The sequence below is a fragment of the Coffea arabica genome, chromosome 3c (assembly GCF_036785885.1).
Source record: "Coffea arabica cultivar ET-39 chromosome 3c, Coffea Arabica ET-39 HiFi, whole genome shotgun sequence".
In the NCBI taxonomy this organism is placed as follows: domain Eukaryota; kingdom Viridiplantae; phylum Streptophyta; class Magnoliopsida; order Gentianales; family Rubiaceae; genus Coffea; species Coffea arabica.
In genome coordinates, this window is record NC_092314.1 from 1,220,834 (window position 1) to 1,242,129 (window position 21,296).

General features: G+C 37.6%; 2 protein-coding genes across 3 annotated transcripts; both read right to left on the reverse strand.

Annotated features, from left to right (window-relative positions):
- Nucleotides 1–39: 39 nt before the first annotated feature.
- LOC113738087 (large ribosomal subunit protein eL18y) lies at nucleotides 40–2,732 on the reverse strand. 2 transcript variants are annotated; one of them, XM_072081676.1, is made up of 5 exons: nucleotides 2,522–2,661; nucleotides 2,335–2,424; nucleotides 1,794–1,922; nucleotides 1,173–1,355; nucleotides 40–360 (listed from the first exon to the last, which is right to left on the reverse strand). In XM_072081676.1, the coding sequence occupies exons 1-5, from the start codon at nucleotides 2,522–2,524 to the stop codon at nucleotides 232–234; spliced, it is 534 nt and encodes a 177-aa protein (XP_071937777.1). In that variant the 5' UTR covers nucleotides 2,525–2,661; the 3' UTR covers nucleotides 40–231. The 2 variants fall into 2 exon arrangements, with proteins under 2 accessions (XP_071937777.1, XP_027121065.1); XM_027265264.2 differs by lacking the exon at nucleotides 40–360 and adding an exon at nucleotides 380–709 and having other exon boundaries at nucleotides 2,522–2,732.
- Nucleotides 2,733–10,496: 7,764 nt separating this feature from the next.
- Nucleotides 10,497–15,544, reverse strand: LOC113733938 (lipoamide acyltransferase component of branched-chain alpha-keto acid dehydrogenase complex, mitochondrial-like). The gene is made up of 8 exons (XM_027260188.2): nucleotides 15,191–15,544; nucleotides 14,288–14,434; nucleotides 13,532–13,657; nucleotides 12,746–13,140; nucleotides 12,056–12,303; nucleotides 11,404–11,492; nucleotides 11,032–11,259; nucleotides 10,497–10,856 (listed from the first exon to the last, which is right to left on the reverse strand). Exons 1-8 carry the CDS (start codon nucleotides 15,395–15,397, stop codon nucleotides 10,743–10,745), a joined length of 1,554 nt encoding a protein of 517 aa, XP_027115989.2. The 5' UTR covers nucleotides 15,398–15,544; the 3' UTR covers nucleotides 10,497–10,742.
- Between the last annotated feature and the right edge of the window lie 5,752 nt (nucleotides 15,545–21,296).

The following is a 21,296-nucleotide window of genomic DNA, read 5'->3' on the forward strand; positions in this document are numbered from 1 at the left end:
AGACTTGAATAATAATAATACCGCTTCATAGCACATTGCTTTTATCTAAATTCGTATAATTTTATCATTTTAAACTGATTAGCAATAAAACGTTTCCTGCAACAAACATTCCCTTTAGGACTTTCGGTCTTGCCGCCGACGACCTGCCAACAGGCAGCAGAATTTCCAAATCCAGTACTTCGTCATTTTCACCGCACTTGACTTCTCAGGATTATTACAATTCAACTCAATTCAATATTGATAACAATTTCCATGCAGTGGCAGAAGAAATCTTTTAGCAAGGCATGAAACTCCATCACAGCGCAAAGGGATTTTAAGTGTGCCGTTTTTGTTCTCTCTGTTGCTTGGTTGAGGTGGATGCTAGAAAACAAGAATGGGATTAAAGAAAAAAGAAAACATTGCCGCATGTTCAGAATTTCTAATTCAACAATAAGGTAACAACAGAAAAGCTAACTGGTTGTCTCCAAAACATGAAGTATGACAAAATTGTCTCGCAAAAATTGCCAGTTCGGCTATAGATAGCACCACCAAAACAAGGAGACACACCCCTTCAAACTCTAAAGCCTCTGCTATTTCTTCTTCCCCTAGCTCTCTCAAATTTCCTACCCGTGGCCCTAACATATGGTTTGGTGTGGCTATGAGGCACACCAGGAGCTGGGCCAAAATGTTTCACGGCCTCGCGTGCATTCTTTGGACCTCTAAGTAAAACCTGCAACAACAAGAACAGTGACTTGTTTGATGTATTCATTTCACTTATCAGAGATTGAACTTTCTCTAAGCAAACTAACTACAGCTCTGTCTGAAAATATTCTCCACAGTGTTGGCAAAGTTAGAACCCCAGTGTTTTAACTAAATTCAAATGGAAAAAGGTATCAAATGGACGCTGACCACTAAGTCACACATCCTGTGTCATAGATATCATCGGCAAATAGCAAATCATGGCCTCGAATAGTTTTCAGAGACAGGCACAACAGACAAAGTGCCTTGTTTGGGGGACAAGCATGCTCCTCAGATGAATCTATCGTATTCTTTGTCCTTAGTTTTGTCAAACTGTTTGGCTTTCCTAAGGACTGGCTACTTGGAAAAAAACCAGACAGGAAACAGAGACATGAAAATGAACCATGGAACAGACTCAACTAGAGGCTTTTGGGAATGTAATTTTAGATGCATACCGTGTTCTGACCAAGAGGTGCCCTCAGGGCCAACTGATCAAAGGTCAAGCACTCTCCTCCAGCCTTCTCAATTCTTGCTCTGGCCCTCTCTGTGAACCTCAAAGCAGCCACCTTCAAAGTTGGCACTTCGTACACTCTAGTATCATCAGTTACTGTTCCAACAAGCACTGCAATTTTGTCCTCCTAGATATAAAACAAGATGAATGCAATTAGCTTGAATAGTTTATATGACATGCTATGCAGTTAAATTAAAACTATTTATATGACATGCAACTTAATTTCTTCTATTCAAAGCACTTTTTGCTTCCCCTATCCCATGCATCTGCACAACTTCACTTGATATTCAAGCTAATTATCAGTGGCAGCAATACTAGTTTTGGGCTATTAAAAGCGATATTAAGTTTTGGGATGTTAAAGAACATCTTAAAGTAATCACTTGTATTAGCTACACAGAACACAAGGAAAACAAATCAAGGAAAAAAATAAAAAAAGGCTGAACTTTGTAGCAAAACCCATTTTGGATATCACTAACAACTAGCTCAAATGGACATCAATGAGAAGCAGAAGTCGAGGTCAATCAAACGAATCCCCAAGTAAAACTCCAGGAACTAAGCAAAGTACCTTTCCTTCCATGAACTTGACAAGCCTGGAGAGTGACAGAGGAGGCTTATTGGTCTTACTCATGAACAACCTCTTCAGCAGTACAGCATTGAACCTGCTCCCTGTCCTCCTCACCAAAAATCGGTACAACTACAACGAACACGAAGCACTCTATATGAATTCAAATACCTCTATTCCCACCAAACTTGTACATATATTACATCATCAACAAAAAAAAAGAGAAAGAAAGGAAAAACGTAATCTTTATGATTATGCGCTTGACTAAAGCTGAATGAAATTCTTCGGAGCAATACTTACTAACCAGCCAAAATTCATGTGTTTGCAAATCTAAGCTAGACAAATGGATTTCATTCACGAACTATCAGCAATCCTTATACTTTATTTCTGATTACAAATATGAATACAAATAAAATTCTTCACAGCAATGGTTTACTTACTTGACAAATTCATGTGCTCATACATAACGTGGTATAAAAACAGATTTTTCTTTAACAAACACACGAATATCAGACAGAGATTTAAAAAAAAAAAAACCAGGCACCTTGACTAGGAGCTTGAGGTAGATGTCATGAGATTTGGGGGCGGTACGCTTAGTCTTCTTAACTTTGCCGCCGGCTTTCAAATCAATACCCTGAAAAATACCAAAATTATACACCACAGAATTGGATATTAGGCTGAAATCTTCGTCCCAGCGCAACTAAGCAGAGGGAGAGAAACGTAGAAATTACCATTTCTTCTTTTTCGAAGTCTTGGCGAAGACGAGATTTCTGTAGGAGGCCGCGGGCTTGGCTGCTAATGGAGTACTCGACGGCTGCTCCTCTATAGTTTTGGAGGTTTTCTTATTAGGGTAGAAATGGGATAGGGTATTTGCCTGGGGAATTGGCTCCCGTGACAAGCTGGTGATGCTGTTTATTACAGACCACTTGGATCTCGATCGTAGAAGGGCCAAGTCCGGTCAATAAAGTAATTTGGCTTTTCCTTTTTACTCGAGTATTTGCATTAATTATCACTGTGAAGGGGTTTTACTAATATTTTTATTTTCTTCTTAATTTCCAAAGAGAAATTACACATTTTCCTTTTTATTTCAGTGTATCGATTTTACGCCTAGCCTTTTTCACTTTTTTTTGTTTTGTTTTGAGCAAATTATCTCAGTGACCACTAAACTTTTGCTATCATCGAGTTTTGGTCACTCAACTATTAAAAGTCTGGTTTTGACCATCAACCTGTATAAAAGGTAGACTCGAGATCCTTCTGTTAGATTTAGTCGTTAACTTCGCAGAGGTGTCCGTTTGCGCGATTTTCAATACAAAAGGTAGGATCAATTTAGGAAATCGAAAATAGATCTGCTTGTTCTTCTTGTATAAAGCTAATAAAGATTACTTACCCGAGAGAAACTACAAGAGAAGGAAATGGAAGAAGCCGAACTTGGATTAGAGGAAGCAGGACCAAGATCAACGCCACCAAGAGCCGGGCCAGCAAGATCCATGCCACCTACATCGTTGATACCCATTTTGCCTACTTGTGTTTGTGGGATGAAAACAGTAATGATAACTTCATGGACTGCACAAAATTCGGGAAGAAGATTTGCCAAATGCGCATTGGGGGAGGTTTGTAACATCTTTTTAGATACTTAATTTATTATTGTGTAAGAAATATAATGAATTTGTTTTTTTTTTTATGGATGGCTGTGGCTATTGGGGTTGGATAGATGATGAAATGTGCGCTCGATCTACAATGATTATACCGGGTCTACTCAGAAAGATCAATGGAATGGAGGAAAAAATGGTTGAATTTGAAAAAGCTGCAAGAAAGTGGGAAGCAAAAGCTGTGAAATTGGAGGGTAAAATGAAGCCACTTCAAACTGAAATTGCCAAGTACAAATCAGCTAATAAGCGACTCATTCGATGCGCAGTGTTGCCTTGGCTAATAGTTGTCTTAGCAATGTTTGTTATGAGAATAGATAATTCTGGTGGCATGCTACAAATTTGTGGCATCGTTGAAAATCGCTGAAGAATAGCTACTCTGTTGTAATGGTAGCATATTGAAAGGGAAAGGGCAAATGGCTTTATAAAGCCCCTTTTGTACCCCTCTGTATAAACATTTTGATGTATAAAAGTTGAATTATTCACATGAATAAATAGTTATTATTTGGTGTCAAAAAAGGTTTGAAACAACACATTTCAGTTCTACTAATTTCATCAATAAATGATAGAGACATAAGAACTAAACAAAAGTGCTGCATTAACATAGAACAATCTGTGTAGATTGAACAAAATAAATTGTTTGTGCATATGGACCATGTTCGTAATAGGTCAGCATATCAAATCCAAAACAAACTTCATACAAAAAGACAAAATGTAGTTGAATTATGTCCCAATCTAGCTATAGCTTTACTTCCTCTTCAATTTGATCCTCTTTTGACTCTTGGTTGTCCTCTGGTAGTTGTTGCTGAAGTTCCTCCTCTTCTAGTACCAGCTCTACTCCATTTTCCTCTCCAATTTTCAACAGTGAAAGGGGGTTCTTTACTTAAATATGCATAATTGGCATTGATCTGCCCCTTTTCTGAATCTGTTAACTTTCGTTTTCCTGCTTTCCTTTGTTGATGAGCCCCTTGGCTCTGAGACTGTTATTGGTTTAGTACAACTTCTTCCTGCTGTCGATGCTGTGCATGTTCACTTTCCTCAACAGCAGATTGTGATTGCTGTTGTTGTTAGTTCTGCTGATATTCTTGATCCTGCTGCTGTTGCTGATCCTGATGTTGATTCTGTTGCTGGTGTTGTTGATTTTGCTGCTGCTGATATTGATCCTGCTGCTGGTGTTGCTGGTTCTGCTGTTGGGTCTGCTGCTGCCTTTTGGTGCTGCTGTTGGGCCTGATGATGCTGACTCTGATGCTGGTGTTGGGTCTGATGATGCTGCCTCTAGTGCTGGTGTTGGGTCTGATGTTGTCTCTGGTGCTGCTGTTGGGTCTGCTGATGCTGCCTCTGGTGCTGCTGTTGGGTCTGTTCATGCTGACTCTGGTGCTGGTGTTGGTTCTGCTGTTGGGTCTGCTGCATATTTTTAGAACCACGCTGCTGCTGTTGGTTCTGCTCCTGCTCCTCGCTATCCTGATTCTGCTGTTGTTGATTGTCTTGTTGCTGCACCTTGCAACCAGCTGCATTATGGCCGACAACACCACATTTTCTGCAATGGATGACTATTCTTCTCCGCAACCTGTTTCCAGTCTTTTGAGTTTCAGTAGGATCTCTTCTCCTGGCCTTCTTAGGTCTGCCAGGTTGCACTATCCTTTCTGGTGGATCAAGATCCACCCCATCAGCTTCAGGCCACATTACTTGTCCATTGATAGGATACAAAATATTTTTGTAAATTTTTAGAAACAGATCTCTGTTGTAGCAGTCATACACCTCTTTATAGGGGTCGCCATTATTTCTGTGAATTGCTGCAATAGCATGACAGCAAGGAATACCTGATAGATCCCACAGTTTGCATGTGCAGGATTTTTTCTTTAAATAAACAGCAAACTGGGCCCCCCTTGGTCCCCTAACCTGGTATCCATCCACAGCATTCCAAATGGTCCTCCATTGTCTTGATTCTATCACTCTATCATCAATTATTTTTTAATTAGTGGGCCAATGGACAATTCAAATTTCTCCATTGCAGTTGTCCTTCTCTGTATCCTCTCCATCAGAAATATCCTAATGGACTCTAACATTGTGATAATTGACTGCTGCCTAGCTTCAAGTATATGACCATTAAAACTTTCACACAAATTATTAACCAACATATCGCATCGACTATGTTCTGAAAAAAAAGTCTTACACCAATGACTGGGATGTGGTGCTTTCTTCATCCATTCATATGCTTCCTTGTCAAATTTTTCCAGATTTGTTGCTGCTTTCTTGAATAGTCCCTCAGTAGTACTTGCTGCAATGTTTCACAGTTTTGTCTTCAGGGCAAGTCCACGATGTTTCTTCTTGAAGTTGTTATACAGGTGCTGCACACAGTATCTGTGCTCACTGTTTGGTAGTATCTCAGATAATGCTCGGTCAAGACCCTATAAATTATTACAAACAAAAGGCATTAGTAAATTGAAACAGATCTGTGTACAGTGCATATACAAAGAGAAGGAGTTAATACCTTCTGCTGGTCAGAAACAAAGGTGTAGCTGTACACATTTTCAATCTGCAAGTCATTCTTCAGCAGCTCAAAAAATCATTTCCACTGTTCAGTTGCTTCTCTCTCAACCACTGCCCAAGCAATGGGCCACCATCCATTGTTGGGATCTACTCCAATAGCAGTCAACAGCTGTCCCCGATATTCAGCCTTTATATGGCATCCATCAACCCCAATAATGGGCCTACAACCGTCAAGAAAGCCTTGTTTTAATGGTCCCAAACAGCAATAAAGTCTCATGAATTTTGGGTTGCATCCAGGTTGTCTGAAAGGAGTAAACATAACTTCCATTGTGGTATTTGGGTGTGTCCTCTTAATTTCTGCACAATATCTCCATATGTCCTTATATTGCTGCTCTGCATTCCTTTAAATCTCCTTTTTAGCAATTGCCCTTGCATTGTATGCCACCCATTTTGAAATTTCAGCTTTGAAGTCCTCATCAACTATTTGTCTTAATAATTTTGGAGGCATTTCAACATTACATCTAAATCTCTCCATGTACTTGTTTGCAAGCCACTTAGCAGAAATATTCTTGTTCTTCCATACATGACTGCAGTTTGTGTGCTCATTATTCATGCTCTTGACAACCAAATCAGCTATTTCAATTCCCTCTCAACTGAAGCATAAATAAACCATTGGCAAGGAGGTTTGCATTTTGCTCTAAACCTTTTTTTTTCATTTGTGTATGGCTTTACTGGTTTTCCTTTCATGATGGAATATGTTCTAATAGCTAATCTTAGCTGTTCAGCTGACTCAAACTTCATTCCTATGTGAAACTCAAAATTAGGGTCTTTTAGATCTCTCTCCGGATTGAAATCAACATACCTATTCCTCCAGTCATCATCATTCTCTTCATCTGAGGAGCCAGCATCACTATGCAACTCAGTCACCACTGTGTCTTTATCTAATGCATGGACATCATCTAAATGAGGAGCTGCCTCTTCTCCTAATGCTCTATTGTTGTTTCTTCTCCTTCTAACTTGCTTCTTCCTCTGCAACTGTTGGTTTCCAGTTCCCACATCCATGGGTTGTTCTTCATTTGTTTCAGGCTGCTGCTGATGTTCAAATTCAGTTTCAAGTCCTGATTGTTGTGACCATGGATCCATCCCAGCTGTTTGTTGTTGTCTGCCTAGCTCATCTACAACTGATTCTTGCTGTTGTGCAGCATTATTACAATCATCATTAGAATTGGGGTGTTGTGAAGATCTAGGTTGCTCTGTATTTGAAGAATCCACACCAGATTTTAGCCCCTCAACAATCAATTCTTCTAACATTTCTTCATCCCTACAGAAATCCCTATCAGCACTAAAGCGATCACAGTCTCCATCCGAATCAATATCAGTCTCCACTTGGCCATCTATATTTCCTCTATCATTTGCATCCCCATCATTCCCATTATTCAAGGCGTTCTCTTTAGAAGAGTTCCCAACATCTATCTTGCCAATTGATCCTGTAAATGGCACTAGTTCAAATCCAGGTTCCCTAATAACATTTCCATTTTCGTCAAGTTCCTCGATGGTGACTGTGGCTTTTTTACTCAGCTGTAGATCAGAAGGAAGGGACTTTGTGGCCATCATCTTGATTTCATTCTTTGACTGGTGGTCACAGTACACCTCCATGATTTTATGCTTATAAGTCCAATTGCAAAAACTAATAATGGCTTTATCAGTAGATAATTCCTTCAACCCATTTCGAAAATCTTTTCCAGGCTCAACATAGTAATACACCATACATCCATAATGCCCTAATTTATCCACCATGTAGTTTATTTCATGCACAGACATTGTTTCCGCATCACATAAATCAACATAATCTACATGCCCATCAATGTATCTGTAATTTTGCCAATTGAATTTACCCCCATGATACATTCGTATGGTGAACAGAGAAGAACCTGGCACTGCATGACATGCGATTAGTTAAAAAAATTAAAATTTTAGTCAAAACTAGTAAACCCAAATTCAATGAATGAATTATTTATTAACCCATTTTTCCAGCATTAAGAATACTTTAATCAGTGTACTATGAAATCTCTATGCTTTATTGCAAAAAGCCAAAACAACGATAAAATGTAGCCCATACATACATGAAACACACAATCTATTCTGGGATGTGGATAACTAAACAAACTTAGGGATTTTAAAACTTTACCGTATGCATCAAATGGATCAAAATGCTGGCCCCTTGGTCTAATCATCCACTTGGGCCACTCCATCGTTCCAGGAAATGAAGATCTTGTTTGTCAACCCGTTCTGCTGTCGCTCAATCCCCCAAAATTCTTCGTTGTTGCGTTTTTCTTTAATTGTCAATTGTTTGATGTTTGGGTTTAGGCAAGGAAGAAGAAGAACAGATGCATGGGAGAGGAAGAAGAGGTGCAAGTGATATTTTCGACTTCCTAAATTGACCCTACATTTTGTATTAGAAATCGCGCGGAAAGACACCTCTGCGAAGTTAACGACTAAATCTAACAGAATGGACTCGAGTCTACCTTTTTATACAGTTTGATGGTTAAAACCAGACTTTTAATAGTTGAGTGACCAAAACTCGACGATGGCAAAAGTTTAGTGGCCACTGGGATAATTTGCTCTTTTGTTTTTTATACCTATACGATGAATACTATCAATGTCCATTGAAGAAGTTACAGCAATGAAGGCAACAACAAATACGGAAACTGAGATCATCAAAACACTAAGCCAGCCTTGCTGATAGTTAGATTGGTTCGAAGCAAGTCCTGTGATTGACTTCGACGTGCTATCTCGTTCTGCATTTTTGGGCCAAGATTTTACACAATCTTAGGGTATCCAATTGAAAATCAGATCGGACCGATCGGTTGAATTGCGAATTGGCCATGCCTCCGATCTAGTTCAATTAAAAAAATCAAAAAATTAGTTGAACCGGTCAAGATCAGTTGAATCAGCAAAAATCGGGAGGTTCAATTGGTTTTTATCAAGTATTTATTTTTTAAAATAAATATTTTAATTTTATTCAAATTTTTTAATACTGAAATGAATAAAAAATTATTAAATCTTTGAACTGGAGTCAAACTAGTTGACCGATCGAATCGTGAACCGAAATGTTCACTCTTCGATTCGAGTTTTAAAACATTGAGGGGATTGACCTCTGTGTACTACATCGCTGTGTATTCTTGAAGTAAAGCTCTACATAGTTTTAGGGGATTAGTTTGACCAAAATGTTGGAATACCCCTAAGTGAAAAAAAAAAATCAAAACACTATACAAAAAAAAAAAAATCAAAACACTAAACCACCCAATATAAAGACAATTTTTCATGCGGGTTATGCAATTATAGAAGCAACCCCATTGGCTATGACCAAAAAATGAGAGGAATTTGAAATCTCGATAGTTATTTGTTCAAAATCGTACCAGTTTTTATTAATAAAAAAAAATACCGTAATAAAAGAAACATAGGAATTTGTTACTAGGTATTTGACCAAATAGGATCGTCCATTCCTATAGAACATATCACTAAAATAGCCCTAGAAGGGATAAAACTAGATGAAGTGAAAAGGATTTAAGTTGTATAATTATATTTGTTAATTTAAATTTTTTTAGAAGAAAAGCTTGTATGCAAAATATGTGAAGATTTTGGCTGTTTTTTATTTGATTGAATCTTATATACGCCATCCTGCAGTCTCTCACGACCCTGAAGAATCCTGCCATGTCTCTCATGTTTGCCATTTCTTCTGCTTTTCAAAACGCACCGTATCGAGCAATCTCCATAAAAAAACAGCCAAAATCTTCACAAATTTTGCATACAAGCTTTTCTTGTAAAAAAATTTAAATTAACAAATATAATTATACAACTTAAACCCTTTTCACTTCACCTAGTTTTATCCCCTTCTAGGGTTATTTTAGTGATATGTTCTATAGGAATGGATGATCCTATTTGGTCAAATACCTAGTAACAAACTCCTATGTTTCTTTTATTATGGGATTTTTTTTTATTAATAAAAACCGGTACGATTTTGAACAAAGAACTATCGAAATTTCAAATTCCTACTATCAATGTATACACTATCAAATTTTACACATGTATCATATATCTAATGATGATAATGTATACACTAATATTGTATATAAGATTAATCTTTTTTATTTTGGGCAGAATTGTTGTAGTCAAAAATCAAGAGGGCTAGATTGCGGTTAAATCCCATTTTTCTGCCTAAACAAAATAACCAATGACACTTCGTGCTAATTTAGCTAGCCTTCGTCTTTAGTGTCAACGTTTTTTAACCATTTGGCCGTGAAGAAAATAACAATGCATGCATCTTGTGCATCAAATTATTCTCAAGTCAATCAATCCTACCCCCATGCTAACGTCCAGCTAAAATGACAATTGAAGAGAATCCTTTTCCTGGACAAAACATCAAAGTTATCTGTGTAGCAACAGTTCAGTATAGTATCTGAATTTGGCTTGTTTTTTAAGGATCATCAGTTCATGAATTTCCAATTCATGTTTGACAGGCCATCTCAATTGTCAATTTATAATCAAGTCGAATGTACAACAATATACATGATCACAAAGAAAAAGAAGATTCATGATTGCATGAGCTTGAGGAAGCCAAAGCTCCTGTTCCCAGCCTTGTGCTTCAGCATCATTGACAAACAGACAATTTAGCAGCTTCAGAGTCTCAGTAACCTCGATTTGGCATTAAAAACCCTGATATTCAAGCTCAAAAAACGCCTATGCAACTCAAAAGCTAGTCAGATCCACAGCTCTGGAGCCAAGGCTTGACCCTTAAGTCTAGTTCATGGAGCAGTCACCTCATATGCAACATCAACAGCTCTGGTTTTTCAATGTACAGCTTCCATTCATTGCAGAACCTTGCAACTGTTGCCCCATCAAGGACTCTATGATCAGCACCAATATTAACCTGAGATAGTAAACGCCAAAGTGAGAGAGAGACAAAATAAACTCCCAAATAGCAACAAAGATTTTGCAACCTTATGATGCGCTAATATCAATAATGGCAGGTTGCTGGACAATTATATTTGCAAAATGTGGAATTGTTTATACTGGGGAAACTTAGTGAACCATTCACTACTTACAGTCAAGACTGACATAGGATACACATTTCCATCTTCAGCAAACTGAGGAACTTTCTGGATGCGGCCAAGTGCAATGATGCAAACTTCGGGCACATTGACTAGTGGGGAACCAAACTTTCCACCAATTGCCCCTATGTTACTTAAGGTTATAGTTCCACCAGTTATATCATCAGGGTTAAGTTTATTTGCCAAAGCCAATTGTTGAAGCCGTGATAATTCCTTTGTTATCTGCAGATAGAATATCAATCAATCAACAACTCTAGGCAAGCAAAAATTGCATAGTCCACCCTGACCTGAATCCTTTTTGTCCTTTTCAACAAAATAAATAATCAAGTAGGAAAATGATGCCCTGAATTGAGAGAGAGTACTAACCTCCAAGATCGATAGAGATTGGACCTTCTTAATATTTGGTACCACCAAACCATGTGGAGTAGCCATAGCAACTCCAACATTATGAGATCCTTTTGAAGTGTGAATGAAATCAAGGTACAAGATTTAAGTGAGCAACAAATCAAGAGAGTTTTCATGTTAATGATCAGACAGTTCAATAATGGATGGACTTCTATCCCCGTCATCACTATCAATAATTTCATGATGAAAGCGACTGTCATACGTTTCAGTTGCTTAAAATAACAAACTTCTAGCATCTCTGAATGATTACAGATACACCTGAATCAAACTGTATACAACATCTACAGATCCAAATATGAAACTAAAAGAAAAATAACAATGATTTGGAAAAGTTCAAGACCTAAATCTTCCTTCACTAAAAGTCTAAAATGATGACAAATACACCTTGAAGCAAATTATTTTGTTGAACGCAAGCTCAAAATTATCTCAAGGACCCAAAAGAAGCAGTCGAGTTCTGGTGAGGTGGCTACAATACGAGGAAAAGACCCAAGGCAACATGTGGCCGGAACAAAAAAGGCATATCAGTGATCATAAGTGTGCTTAACAGTGATCTCTTGTACATCATGTATACAACAACGTAATCCTGAGATTTGGCACTTCATAGACTACTGACCTTTAAGTGTAACCTCATTCAGTTCTTCATTCAAGCTGCTGTTCAGCCATGGATACTTACTGATTGCCATGGAAAGTGACTTTATCAAGATGGGAAGGAAAGTGAACTTGACATCAGGATCAGAATTCTCATTATGAAAGGAAGATTTGAGCTCTACAAGTGCATCACAATTTATTTCTTCCACATAATGAAAATGAGGAATTTTAGCAGCTGATGACATGGACTTTATCATAGCACGTTGATAACCCCTGAAAAGTCAAATTCCATTAGCTCATCATTTCCACAGTTAGCCAACTGAAGTTCATCATCTATATGATAGCCTATAAAAAAAATATACTTCCCCTGCCGCACACCACAACAGCATTAAGTAAAATCTACTATAATGACATCATCAACCCATAAAATATTGCCAGAGGTTAAGACATATAAACATATTGCGAAGAAATGGACTGGCAATCCTCTATCAGAAAGACCAAATTACCAGAAAACCTCAGCTTCCTCCTAATGAAAATAGATGTGGAGTAATGGACAGAACACAAAATTCTATTAAGTCCTCTCAGTGAAAGAGTAGCAGTATGAAAACTGAAACAGAGAAATGACGGAGAGAAAAGAAAAACAATTCTTCAACAAGTCAAACATAGAAGTCGAGAAAATTTTAAATATATGTCTTCATTCACAGAGAAGACATGCCTTAATGTAACAGTCTTATCTTCAAATTCCCATCCGTATGCGCCGGAAATACCTCCGAAGCTGTTGTCAGCTACCTGTGACTGCTCTCCCGAATAAGCACCCAAAGATGTTGGATCCTTAATATTTTCTTTCTTAGCAACATAATTTAGGACATCCTCTCTCAACACTCTTCCATCTTTACCAGTTCCAACAACATCATTTATATCAATACCATATTCTTTTGTAAGACTACGAACTGCAGGGGTGGACAGAACTTTCTTAATGGCACTCCTCTGAAGCACAGAACTGGGAGAATCACCTTCAAGACCATTGCAGTTCAAATTATCCAAAGGATGCAAAGTTTGCATAGGGCAAGCAGTTTCATCAACAATCATTTTCAATAGTGTTTCTCCAACCTGCAAACCAAACGATGATGAGGATATTACATTCTTTGAAAGACCAAAATCAAGACTCTGCAGATATGGATTGTACAAGAGGACAAACAAAAGTTCCAAAAAGGGACGATTCTACCAATGCCAAAATAGTAGATAGGTGGAGGAAATTCTGGACTGAAATGGTGATCAAGACAAGCCAGAATGAGTAGCCATCGATGGTCAATCTTAAAGAAGATTAACTATGCCCATATTTTCTAGAAAAGTAATCGTTGAAGGTTTAGAACAAAGAAAATTATTGGCAGTCCCACACTTACATGTCTCGAAACAAATAATATATAGCCACAGCTCATAGAGAGAATGGACTTGTGTAAAAGCATATGAAGGTGCATGAAAGACTGGTTTTTTATGTTACCTTTACAATGTTACCAGGAACATGGAGAATTTGAGAAACTTTTCCTTTGTAACGGCTGGTTATTTCGATGGTAGCTTTGTCACTCTGAACTTCACAAAGTGGTTGGAACTCTTCAACTTCATCACCCTGCAAGATTTTTTTTTTTTAATCTTCATTTGATATAAGTAGCAGTCTCACATGGACAACCTGGGAAAGATGTCTCTGGTCTGCAATGTTGCATTCACTGTTCTAACCAAGTATCAAGGACAAGCATGTTGCACATGACTCGAATACCTATCTTAAGCTGCACGTAGTTGAAGTTTGTTATCCCATGCATGCCTTCAAAGATTTTCCATGTAGCAGGTGTTTCAGAACAGCTAAGTACTATTTTTATTTGGCAAGTCTTCTCTAACTTAAAAAGTCTTTCAATATTTTGTCGAGTCTCCTGATTTTCGCTTTAGATAAAGAGCATTCAGACTTTCAAACACGTGCAAGCCCCAGATAACTCGTGACAACATCCATGATACATAGGTTGTTTCTGGATACTTCCAAATTTTTGCATGAAATAAAATAACAAGTATTTGTACATGTGACAAAAGAACAGCTAAAAACGGTGTATAGCCCATCTCGTGCTAACAACATGGGAAGGATGAATAAGCTAGAGACTAGTGGAAAGAAATTTTCTTCAGAAAAGATAATAGCAGTAGGCTGGGTGATATGCCAAAATACAGCCCAGCATAGTGATTCAACTAAGCTTAGAAATAGATCATAACTAACCTCTTGAATAAACCATTTCAGGAGTTCACATTCAGCAATACCTTCTCCAGTTTGTGCCAAAGGAATATCAACTATCCCACCAACCGGAGAATCAACTACAACTTGAGTTGAAAAGCAACATCTTCTCATGCCAAACTCGTAATTTGACTGCAAAACAACAAGAAGAGAGAAATTAACAAGTAAGAATAATGAATAGCAACTGCAATTTCCAGTCCACTTCACAAGTTCTTGAAAAAAAAATTTGCACCAACACAAGAAGCCAGCATCTATATTCCTACTCTAACAGACAAATCTCGACACAGGCACAGCATACAAACATAATATCCAAAAACACAACTTTTCGGCTCTTCATATGGAAATGGCTTCACATAGAACGATGTCTTGTTTAGAATGAGTACATGGATATCCCTCCAGGGGCACATTTTGCCTTGCAAACCGTATAACAAATCCCTCCCTTTTTCCACTTCTACTTGGAACAAATACACAATTCAACTCACCAGACTACTCAAGCGGTAGGACTACTGGCATAAAATAGTTTTAACATGAAAAAAATATTCCAAACTCCCCAGCTTTTAACAAAAGGACCTTTATGAAAACCTTACAAATGCCATTCATTTCATTCACCTTAATGAGTCGGATAAAACAATCTGACTTCTGTGATTCTGAAAATTAAACTAAATAACATCCTACATGGGCATCAAAGCACCACAATTCACAGGAAAAATAAACAATAAAATGGCTACAGAATTAAGGGAGGGAGCTATAGCACACAACCAAATGACGAAAATCTGCTTTAAGAAAACATAATCACAATCACCGGTAGCACCAAAGGAAATCCCAGAACAGGAGTTTAGCTACCGACAATAAATTCAATGAGAAACAGAGTTAATGATGGTTGATTACTTCATTGAGCTTAATGTATTGCAGAAACGACATCGTTGAGCAGGGGACGATGGAAGCTTGGGAAGTCGAACCCAGTGATAGAGTGGTTGTTAGGCCTTGGCCAGGACCACCGGTGGCCACCGGCGGCCGAGTAGGAGCAGTGGACGAGTATAACCACCGCCGGCAGGTAATCCATGGCTTCCGCTGATGCATTCGCCGGCAAAGCATTGTGCAATGGTAAGAGCTGGAGTAGCGTGCGACCGCTTCGTTGCAAGTAACGTACTAGCAACTAATTAAACCACTTGGGATGGGAGAATTTCTGCTTGGTTACGTTGTTCAGTAGATGGAACGTAAAATTTTTAAATTTGTTTATTTAGGAATTATTGAGATGATTAGCATTTGTCCTCATTTGAAATTTGACTGCTGCAAATTTTTTAATGAATTTAGTTATAATAATATTTTTAAAAAGGATTCAAAAATTTTAAATTATATATTTTAAAATATTCAAAAATTTATACATTTCAAAATAATTTTCTATGATTTTTAAGTAAATTTACTTAAAATTTTTTATAAACACTGAAAAAATTCATTCGTCAAACGGACCCAAAAAAGTTACTAGAGTCCTTTCCATAATATATTGCCATAAAAAATATTTTTTATTGTTTTTATTTTGTCATGAAAGAGATGGTTAAAATGGTACGGATTATTTTCTTTTGGATAAAATTTTTTTTTTTCGGTGTACTGTGAGTATGTAATGGGTGTATATGTTTGTCAAATGATGAGCCTGGGCCCAAGAAAATTTTGTGACTGTAACCAACTCTTTGCTCCTATACTAGGAGGAGCGTAAGGCCCAAATTCTGATAAACAGATCCATTTAGCCCAAACTGATAGACCAGAGCCATTGGTCCTTTATGAAATACGCTTCGGGTTCCGACTGGTTGCTATTGGGGCAGTTCTGTTGGGGCTAAATTGAACTGCATTAGCAGTGCGAGGTCTGGAATTTTTTGAATTTCTGGCTTCTTTCAGGTGTTTTATGACAACATAATAAATTTTGAATAGAGGACTAGAATAATTGCGCTAAACTCAAATCGCTTGCTACTAGTGCTTTTTGATGAGGTTTGTCTTGTAGAAGTGCTCAAACCGGATTTGTGATCAATTGCACGTATGATTTACTATGCAAAAAAAAAAAAAAAGAAAAGAAGAAGATGGTATAGCCATCTTTTTTATTTCCCTAGGCAAAACATGTATCAAGTGTCTTCATTTCTCCTTTTGATTACTAAGGCCTTGTTTGATAATCCAATTCAGCACTTCAATTTTATAAATTCAGACCTTAACATGTTAAAACGTGTTTAATAACCAAAAATTGAATATCTGAATTAATTAAATGATATTAAATTTTTTAAATAAAATTTGCTCCAAAAAATAAGTGATAAGCTATGTGATATACACTCAAGATTTTAGTACTTAATAATTCAATAAATTAATGAATTCAGACTTCTCACGTTTCAGTTTTTTATCAACCGCACCCTGAGTGAGCTAGTCATCATTAAAATCATCATCATTGTAAGGAGCGCAGTTCTTAGAAGCTTGATTAATTTTGAAGACAGGGATAAATGGAATTAATAGGTAGGGGCATGTATACGGTCCTACCTGTTTAAAATTTCACAAAATGATGCTGCTGGAATCGATCGTGCAATGTGCCGGATCGAGTTGACCAGTAACCGCTTCTTGCGATTGTGACCTCACCAAATTTTAGGGGACTCCTGTAATGGGATGGTGCTTTTTCCATTTGTGAAAAGCTTGTCCTCCTCTTTTTCACGTCAATGAAAAAAAATTCTTGTACCCTCTTGTTACTGATGTTAGAAGTAGTAAAGTGGTTCCTTCCTCTCCTGTACTCATGTTACTGATGAAAAATGTGTGCCCTTTTGCCCATGACACTCATTTCTTTTTTATTCTAGTTGGAAGTCGTCAGAAGGTGGTGAGAATTAGGACAATGTCACGTCTCATACACTAGCGTACATCCTTATAGAAAGATTCCCACATGGCTAATGTGCACTTTTGCATCAACTACTGCTATTCTCATCTTCTAGTCCTTCCAAATACTTAGCTAGCTTAGCATGTCCTGCTTTATAAGGAAAAACTCTCATCTTCCACAACTTTTATTAAGTTTTTCGTGGCTTCATCATCATCACATGCATGCAGAGCTGCATGGACAGTTTCATCTTTCTTTTAATGCCACATGCCATGTGAGAAGTGAGGACTAAGATGGCCTAAACAAATTGTTTGGACTCCATGAGTCCCAAGACACTGGAGATATGACTTCACTTCAGTTGTTATGCACAATGTTTGCCTGAATTCCATCGTGTCCAGATGGTCCATGAAACGTTTTGAGCTTAATCAATTAATTTGCAGTGCCCATGATTCTCTTCACGTTTCCAACATAATGTTGAGAAGGAAATAATGGATCATGAACTCCTCTGCATCTGATACCAAATGAAAACAACGCGTTCCCAAGCAAGTTCTCCCCATGGAAAAATACATTTGCTGAGCAGAAGCACACTCTACTGTCATGCACGTTGTCCTCTTTAATCAAGAGATTCCAAGTGGGGTCATGACGTTTTTTTACCCTGGGGTGTCTGATCAGCTAGACCAATTTGGCAGAAACAAGAAATTATCAGTCCAAAGTGAAAAGGTAAGGAAGAAAATAAAATGTGTTGGTGCGTGAAACGTAGACTTGAAGGCATGAAGGGGAGCATGCCTATGAAGATAAAGGCTGAGCCAGTGGATTGTCCGCATTTCCATGCGCAAGAAAATTGGTGGCATCCCATCCAAATATAACTTCAAACTTGGACTGTGACTTGCTGTTGTGATCCGGTCTTCGGGATGATGGTGAATTGATATTATTATTATTGATAACCAGAGAAATTTCAGCTTTCAGACATGCTGGGAAACTGTCTTCAATTGCAATACTACTCAACACAATTGCACTGCTGGAATGATACCGATGGCTCCACTTACAAATAGAGGAAATTTGGGTGTCCACTGTCCACCCTGCAGGAAAGATTTTGGCTTTGGAATTAACTATGGTTAATAAATTCGTGGCTCGTTTCTCTCTCTCTCTCTCTCTCTTTTTTTTTTGTTCGTTTTTTTATGGTAGTGCACCTTAATGTTGGTAATATTGATAAGGGAGAACAAAAGGGTACGTGCAAATCAAACCCTTCTTCTAGAACCAAAAAATGCAAAGTATATCAAACATTAATGCCACTAACTGCATATTTGTGTCATTTTATGGCTAGAAGTTTCAAAGTGGTTCTGGAAACTCTCAAGGAAATCTCTTTCAGTCCTGCATGCTTCCACCATTTACGCCTCTGTGAAAAAGTACTCATGATCTTCAAGAATTTTTTAAGAATATGAGGAAAAGTGTTCACAGCACACATATTTTGCGCATTTGTGGTCGGATCCAGTACCCAACTCCTGCATAATATATATATGTCCATCGGGCATGAGACCATATAATGTGGACAATCTATCTATTAGTCGGAGATTGTCTCCACTTGCTGAATTTCCAGCTAACAAAGATGCTAAGCTACAATAGTAGGGTTAAAAATAACAATGAGTTTATGTTGACAAACCAGCTCAAATGAGGAAAAGAAGTGCTACATCCTGTATGAAAATAGTCAACATTCGTGGGTCCTACTGACTAAGGATTATTGCACTAAGATTTACTGGATAGATCTCCATGTGGAGTTCAATTTTTGACCATCATTAGTCCTGTTGTTGGACCTTGATAATCCACCTTCTAGATAGCTTAAGATTTGAGGTTTCTTCCTTCTTTTTTTTTCCTTGTCAATATAAACAGAACAAAGAGCAGGCACATGGAGGAGCTAGTAGTGAAAGTGAGAATGTGGGACTCGACTTTGAACTGAGAATATTAGCATTCATCAAAATGCATGTCAACTTTCTGCAACTGCAACTTTGTGGGTTTAAGCTGGGAAACTTGAAAGATCATCTACAATGCTATTGGTGGTTAGTACATTATCCTTCTATTATGATTAACAATCAGAGATGATCGCACAACGGAAGGGTTGACACGACATCGTATATATATATATATATATATACTGTGGCATTGTACAAGATACCCAACCTTAAATCCCCTATCGCAAAATATACCAATCCTCTTATTCCACGACATCAATTGTTGGGAGATTATGAACTGTCGGTGGTTCCAGTGGTTTGATACAATGCCCCAGAGATTGGAACCAGAATAGCCACATATAACATCAGTGTAACAACCCCTTTTGAACACAGCAAGGAGATTTGACATCGTAAAAGTTATAAACGGGCTCTCTCAACAACCGTACGAATTTAGCTGTTAAAATGGCATTGGGTGGGAAGGTATAACATCCCATCTTCGACATGTAATAAGTTGATGCTTGAAATGCAATTTGTCTGCAGGATTATGACCAGTGGTGGGGGATGACTGCTAGTCTCAATTAGGTTTGGGTTTCCAAGTCATTTGCTGCAACTAATAGGCACATGCATGGTTTCTTATGAGCAAGACAATGCTTATTTTCTGTTGTTATAAAGCGCCGAGCCTTTTAATCAAACATCATAGGACCAGCACAGCAACAGTGGAGAACAGTGATAAGATTGAGAAGCCAAGGAGAAATTTCAACACGCATATGGAGAATCAACGTCAAACAATTATTAGGCTTCGGGTCTAAAGCTAGTTGGCCAATACCCTAATAATATATCATTTTGAGAGTGCGTAGACTAAGATTACTGCATCAGCTCTTAGGACCAAACATAGTTTAATTAGTACTAGTTGGAAATGTTTAACACAATTTTCTCATCTGGCATAATCATGATCATGACTTTAGTAGTTGTCATTTCATTCATTGTTCATCTGTCTCCATCTTTTCTTACGTCTTCCTCCGACAAGAGTTCGCTTATAAAAAATGATTATTAATCACGATATTATTAAACGATTCACACAAATATGAAAATCCCTAAAGTCGATCAAGCAGGCAAGTAGTTTGTATTCGTGCTTAATTAATCGCTTAGTATATAATTTTTCCTTTCATTAAATCCATGCACGTCTTCGCGGAAAGAAAAAGTACACGCATGTTTTGTACTTCACTAAAATTAGAGTACTACATACTACAAAGTAAAAAACAAAGGGTAGACCCTATGCATGGTAGTAGTAAAGGAAAGGTTCAAGCCAAATGCTTTGTACTTGTAGTAGCCAGATAATTAACTTGTTCCAATGATTTGGAAGTGTTTACAAGTTTAAACACGAATAACCATGCATGCACGCATGTGATATCACACAAGCATTCATTCATTCATGAAGATGCCTCATGCATTCATTGCATGTTCTACATAAATTGGTACAATGAAACACAATAATTAAACAACTTGTAAACTAACATAGAAATTGGAAAGTAAGAATCCAAACAGGGTAATATATCACAATAATTAAGATTACCATTAATGCTGACTTTAGAGACAAGAAGCGTGCTAGTACTGAACAACATAGGGGTTGGCCCCGAGATCTTGGATCCACTACTACAGGAATTTTCACGTAAGCATAATAAGATTGGAAGGATGTTGCCAAGGCTATAAATATTAAGTTGAATGTGACATAGACCTAAGCACAGGCTTCTATCTCCAACCACCAATTATAGATACTTGCCATCATTAACATGGAAAAAGGTGTGACCTAATTTCAATAATCAAATGCAGTCTATTACTCCTGTGGTCCTGCTCAAATGGTTTCTACCGTATATCATTATTCATAATTTGATTAGGGAGTAGTTCCCTAGGGTAGATTACGAACAAAAATCTCAAAGGTTGGCAAAAGGGTCGGAAATTTAAACGTAAAAAATGGTTTTTTTTTTTTTCAGCGTTTGATACTGTGATTCGAAGAATAGCAGCAGTGTACAAGTAGAATAGAAGATGGATGGATTGTGTCAGGATGTACAGAATCATGAGAATATGATGAGATAAAGTAGCACTGGAAACTATATATATAGAGTTGAGCATTAACCGTGTCTAGAAATGACAAACTTTCAGTTTGATTTTAATCCGGCCTGTCCTTTTTGTTTACAAAGTGGATGAAGTT

Coding starts and splice junctions, on each gene's coding strand:
- LOC113738087 (XM_027265264.2), bottom strand. Junction 1,923..2,334: donor ACCTCAAGCTCCTAGTCAAG/GTGCCTGGTTTT, acceptor TGTTCGTTGTAG/TTGTACCGATTTTTGGTGAG. Junction 710..1,172: donor CACCTCTTGGTCAGAACACG/GTATGCATCTAA, acceptor TTGTTGTTGCAG/GTTTTACTTAGAGGTCCAAA.
- LOC113733938 (XM_027260188.2), bottom strand. CDS start 15,397: ATGCTTTGCCGGCGAATGCATCAGCGGAAGCCATGGATTACCTGCCGG. Junction 14,435..15,190: donor AATACATTAAGCTCAATGAA/GTAATCAACCAT, acceptor GTTGTTTTGCAG/TCAAATTACGAGTTTGGCAT. Junction 10,857..11,031: donor ATCCTATGTCAGTCTTGACT/GTAAGTAGTGAA, acceptor TTACTATCTCAG/GTTAATATTGGTGCTGATCA.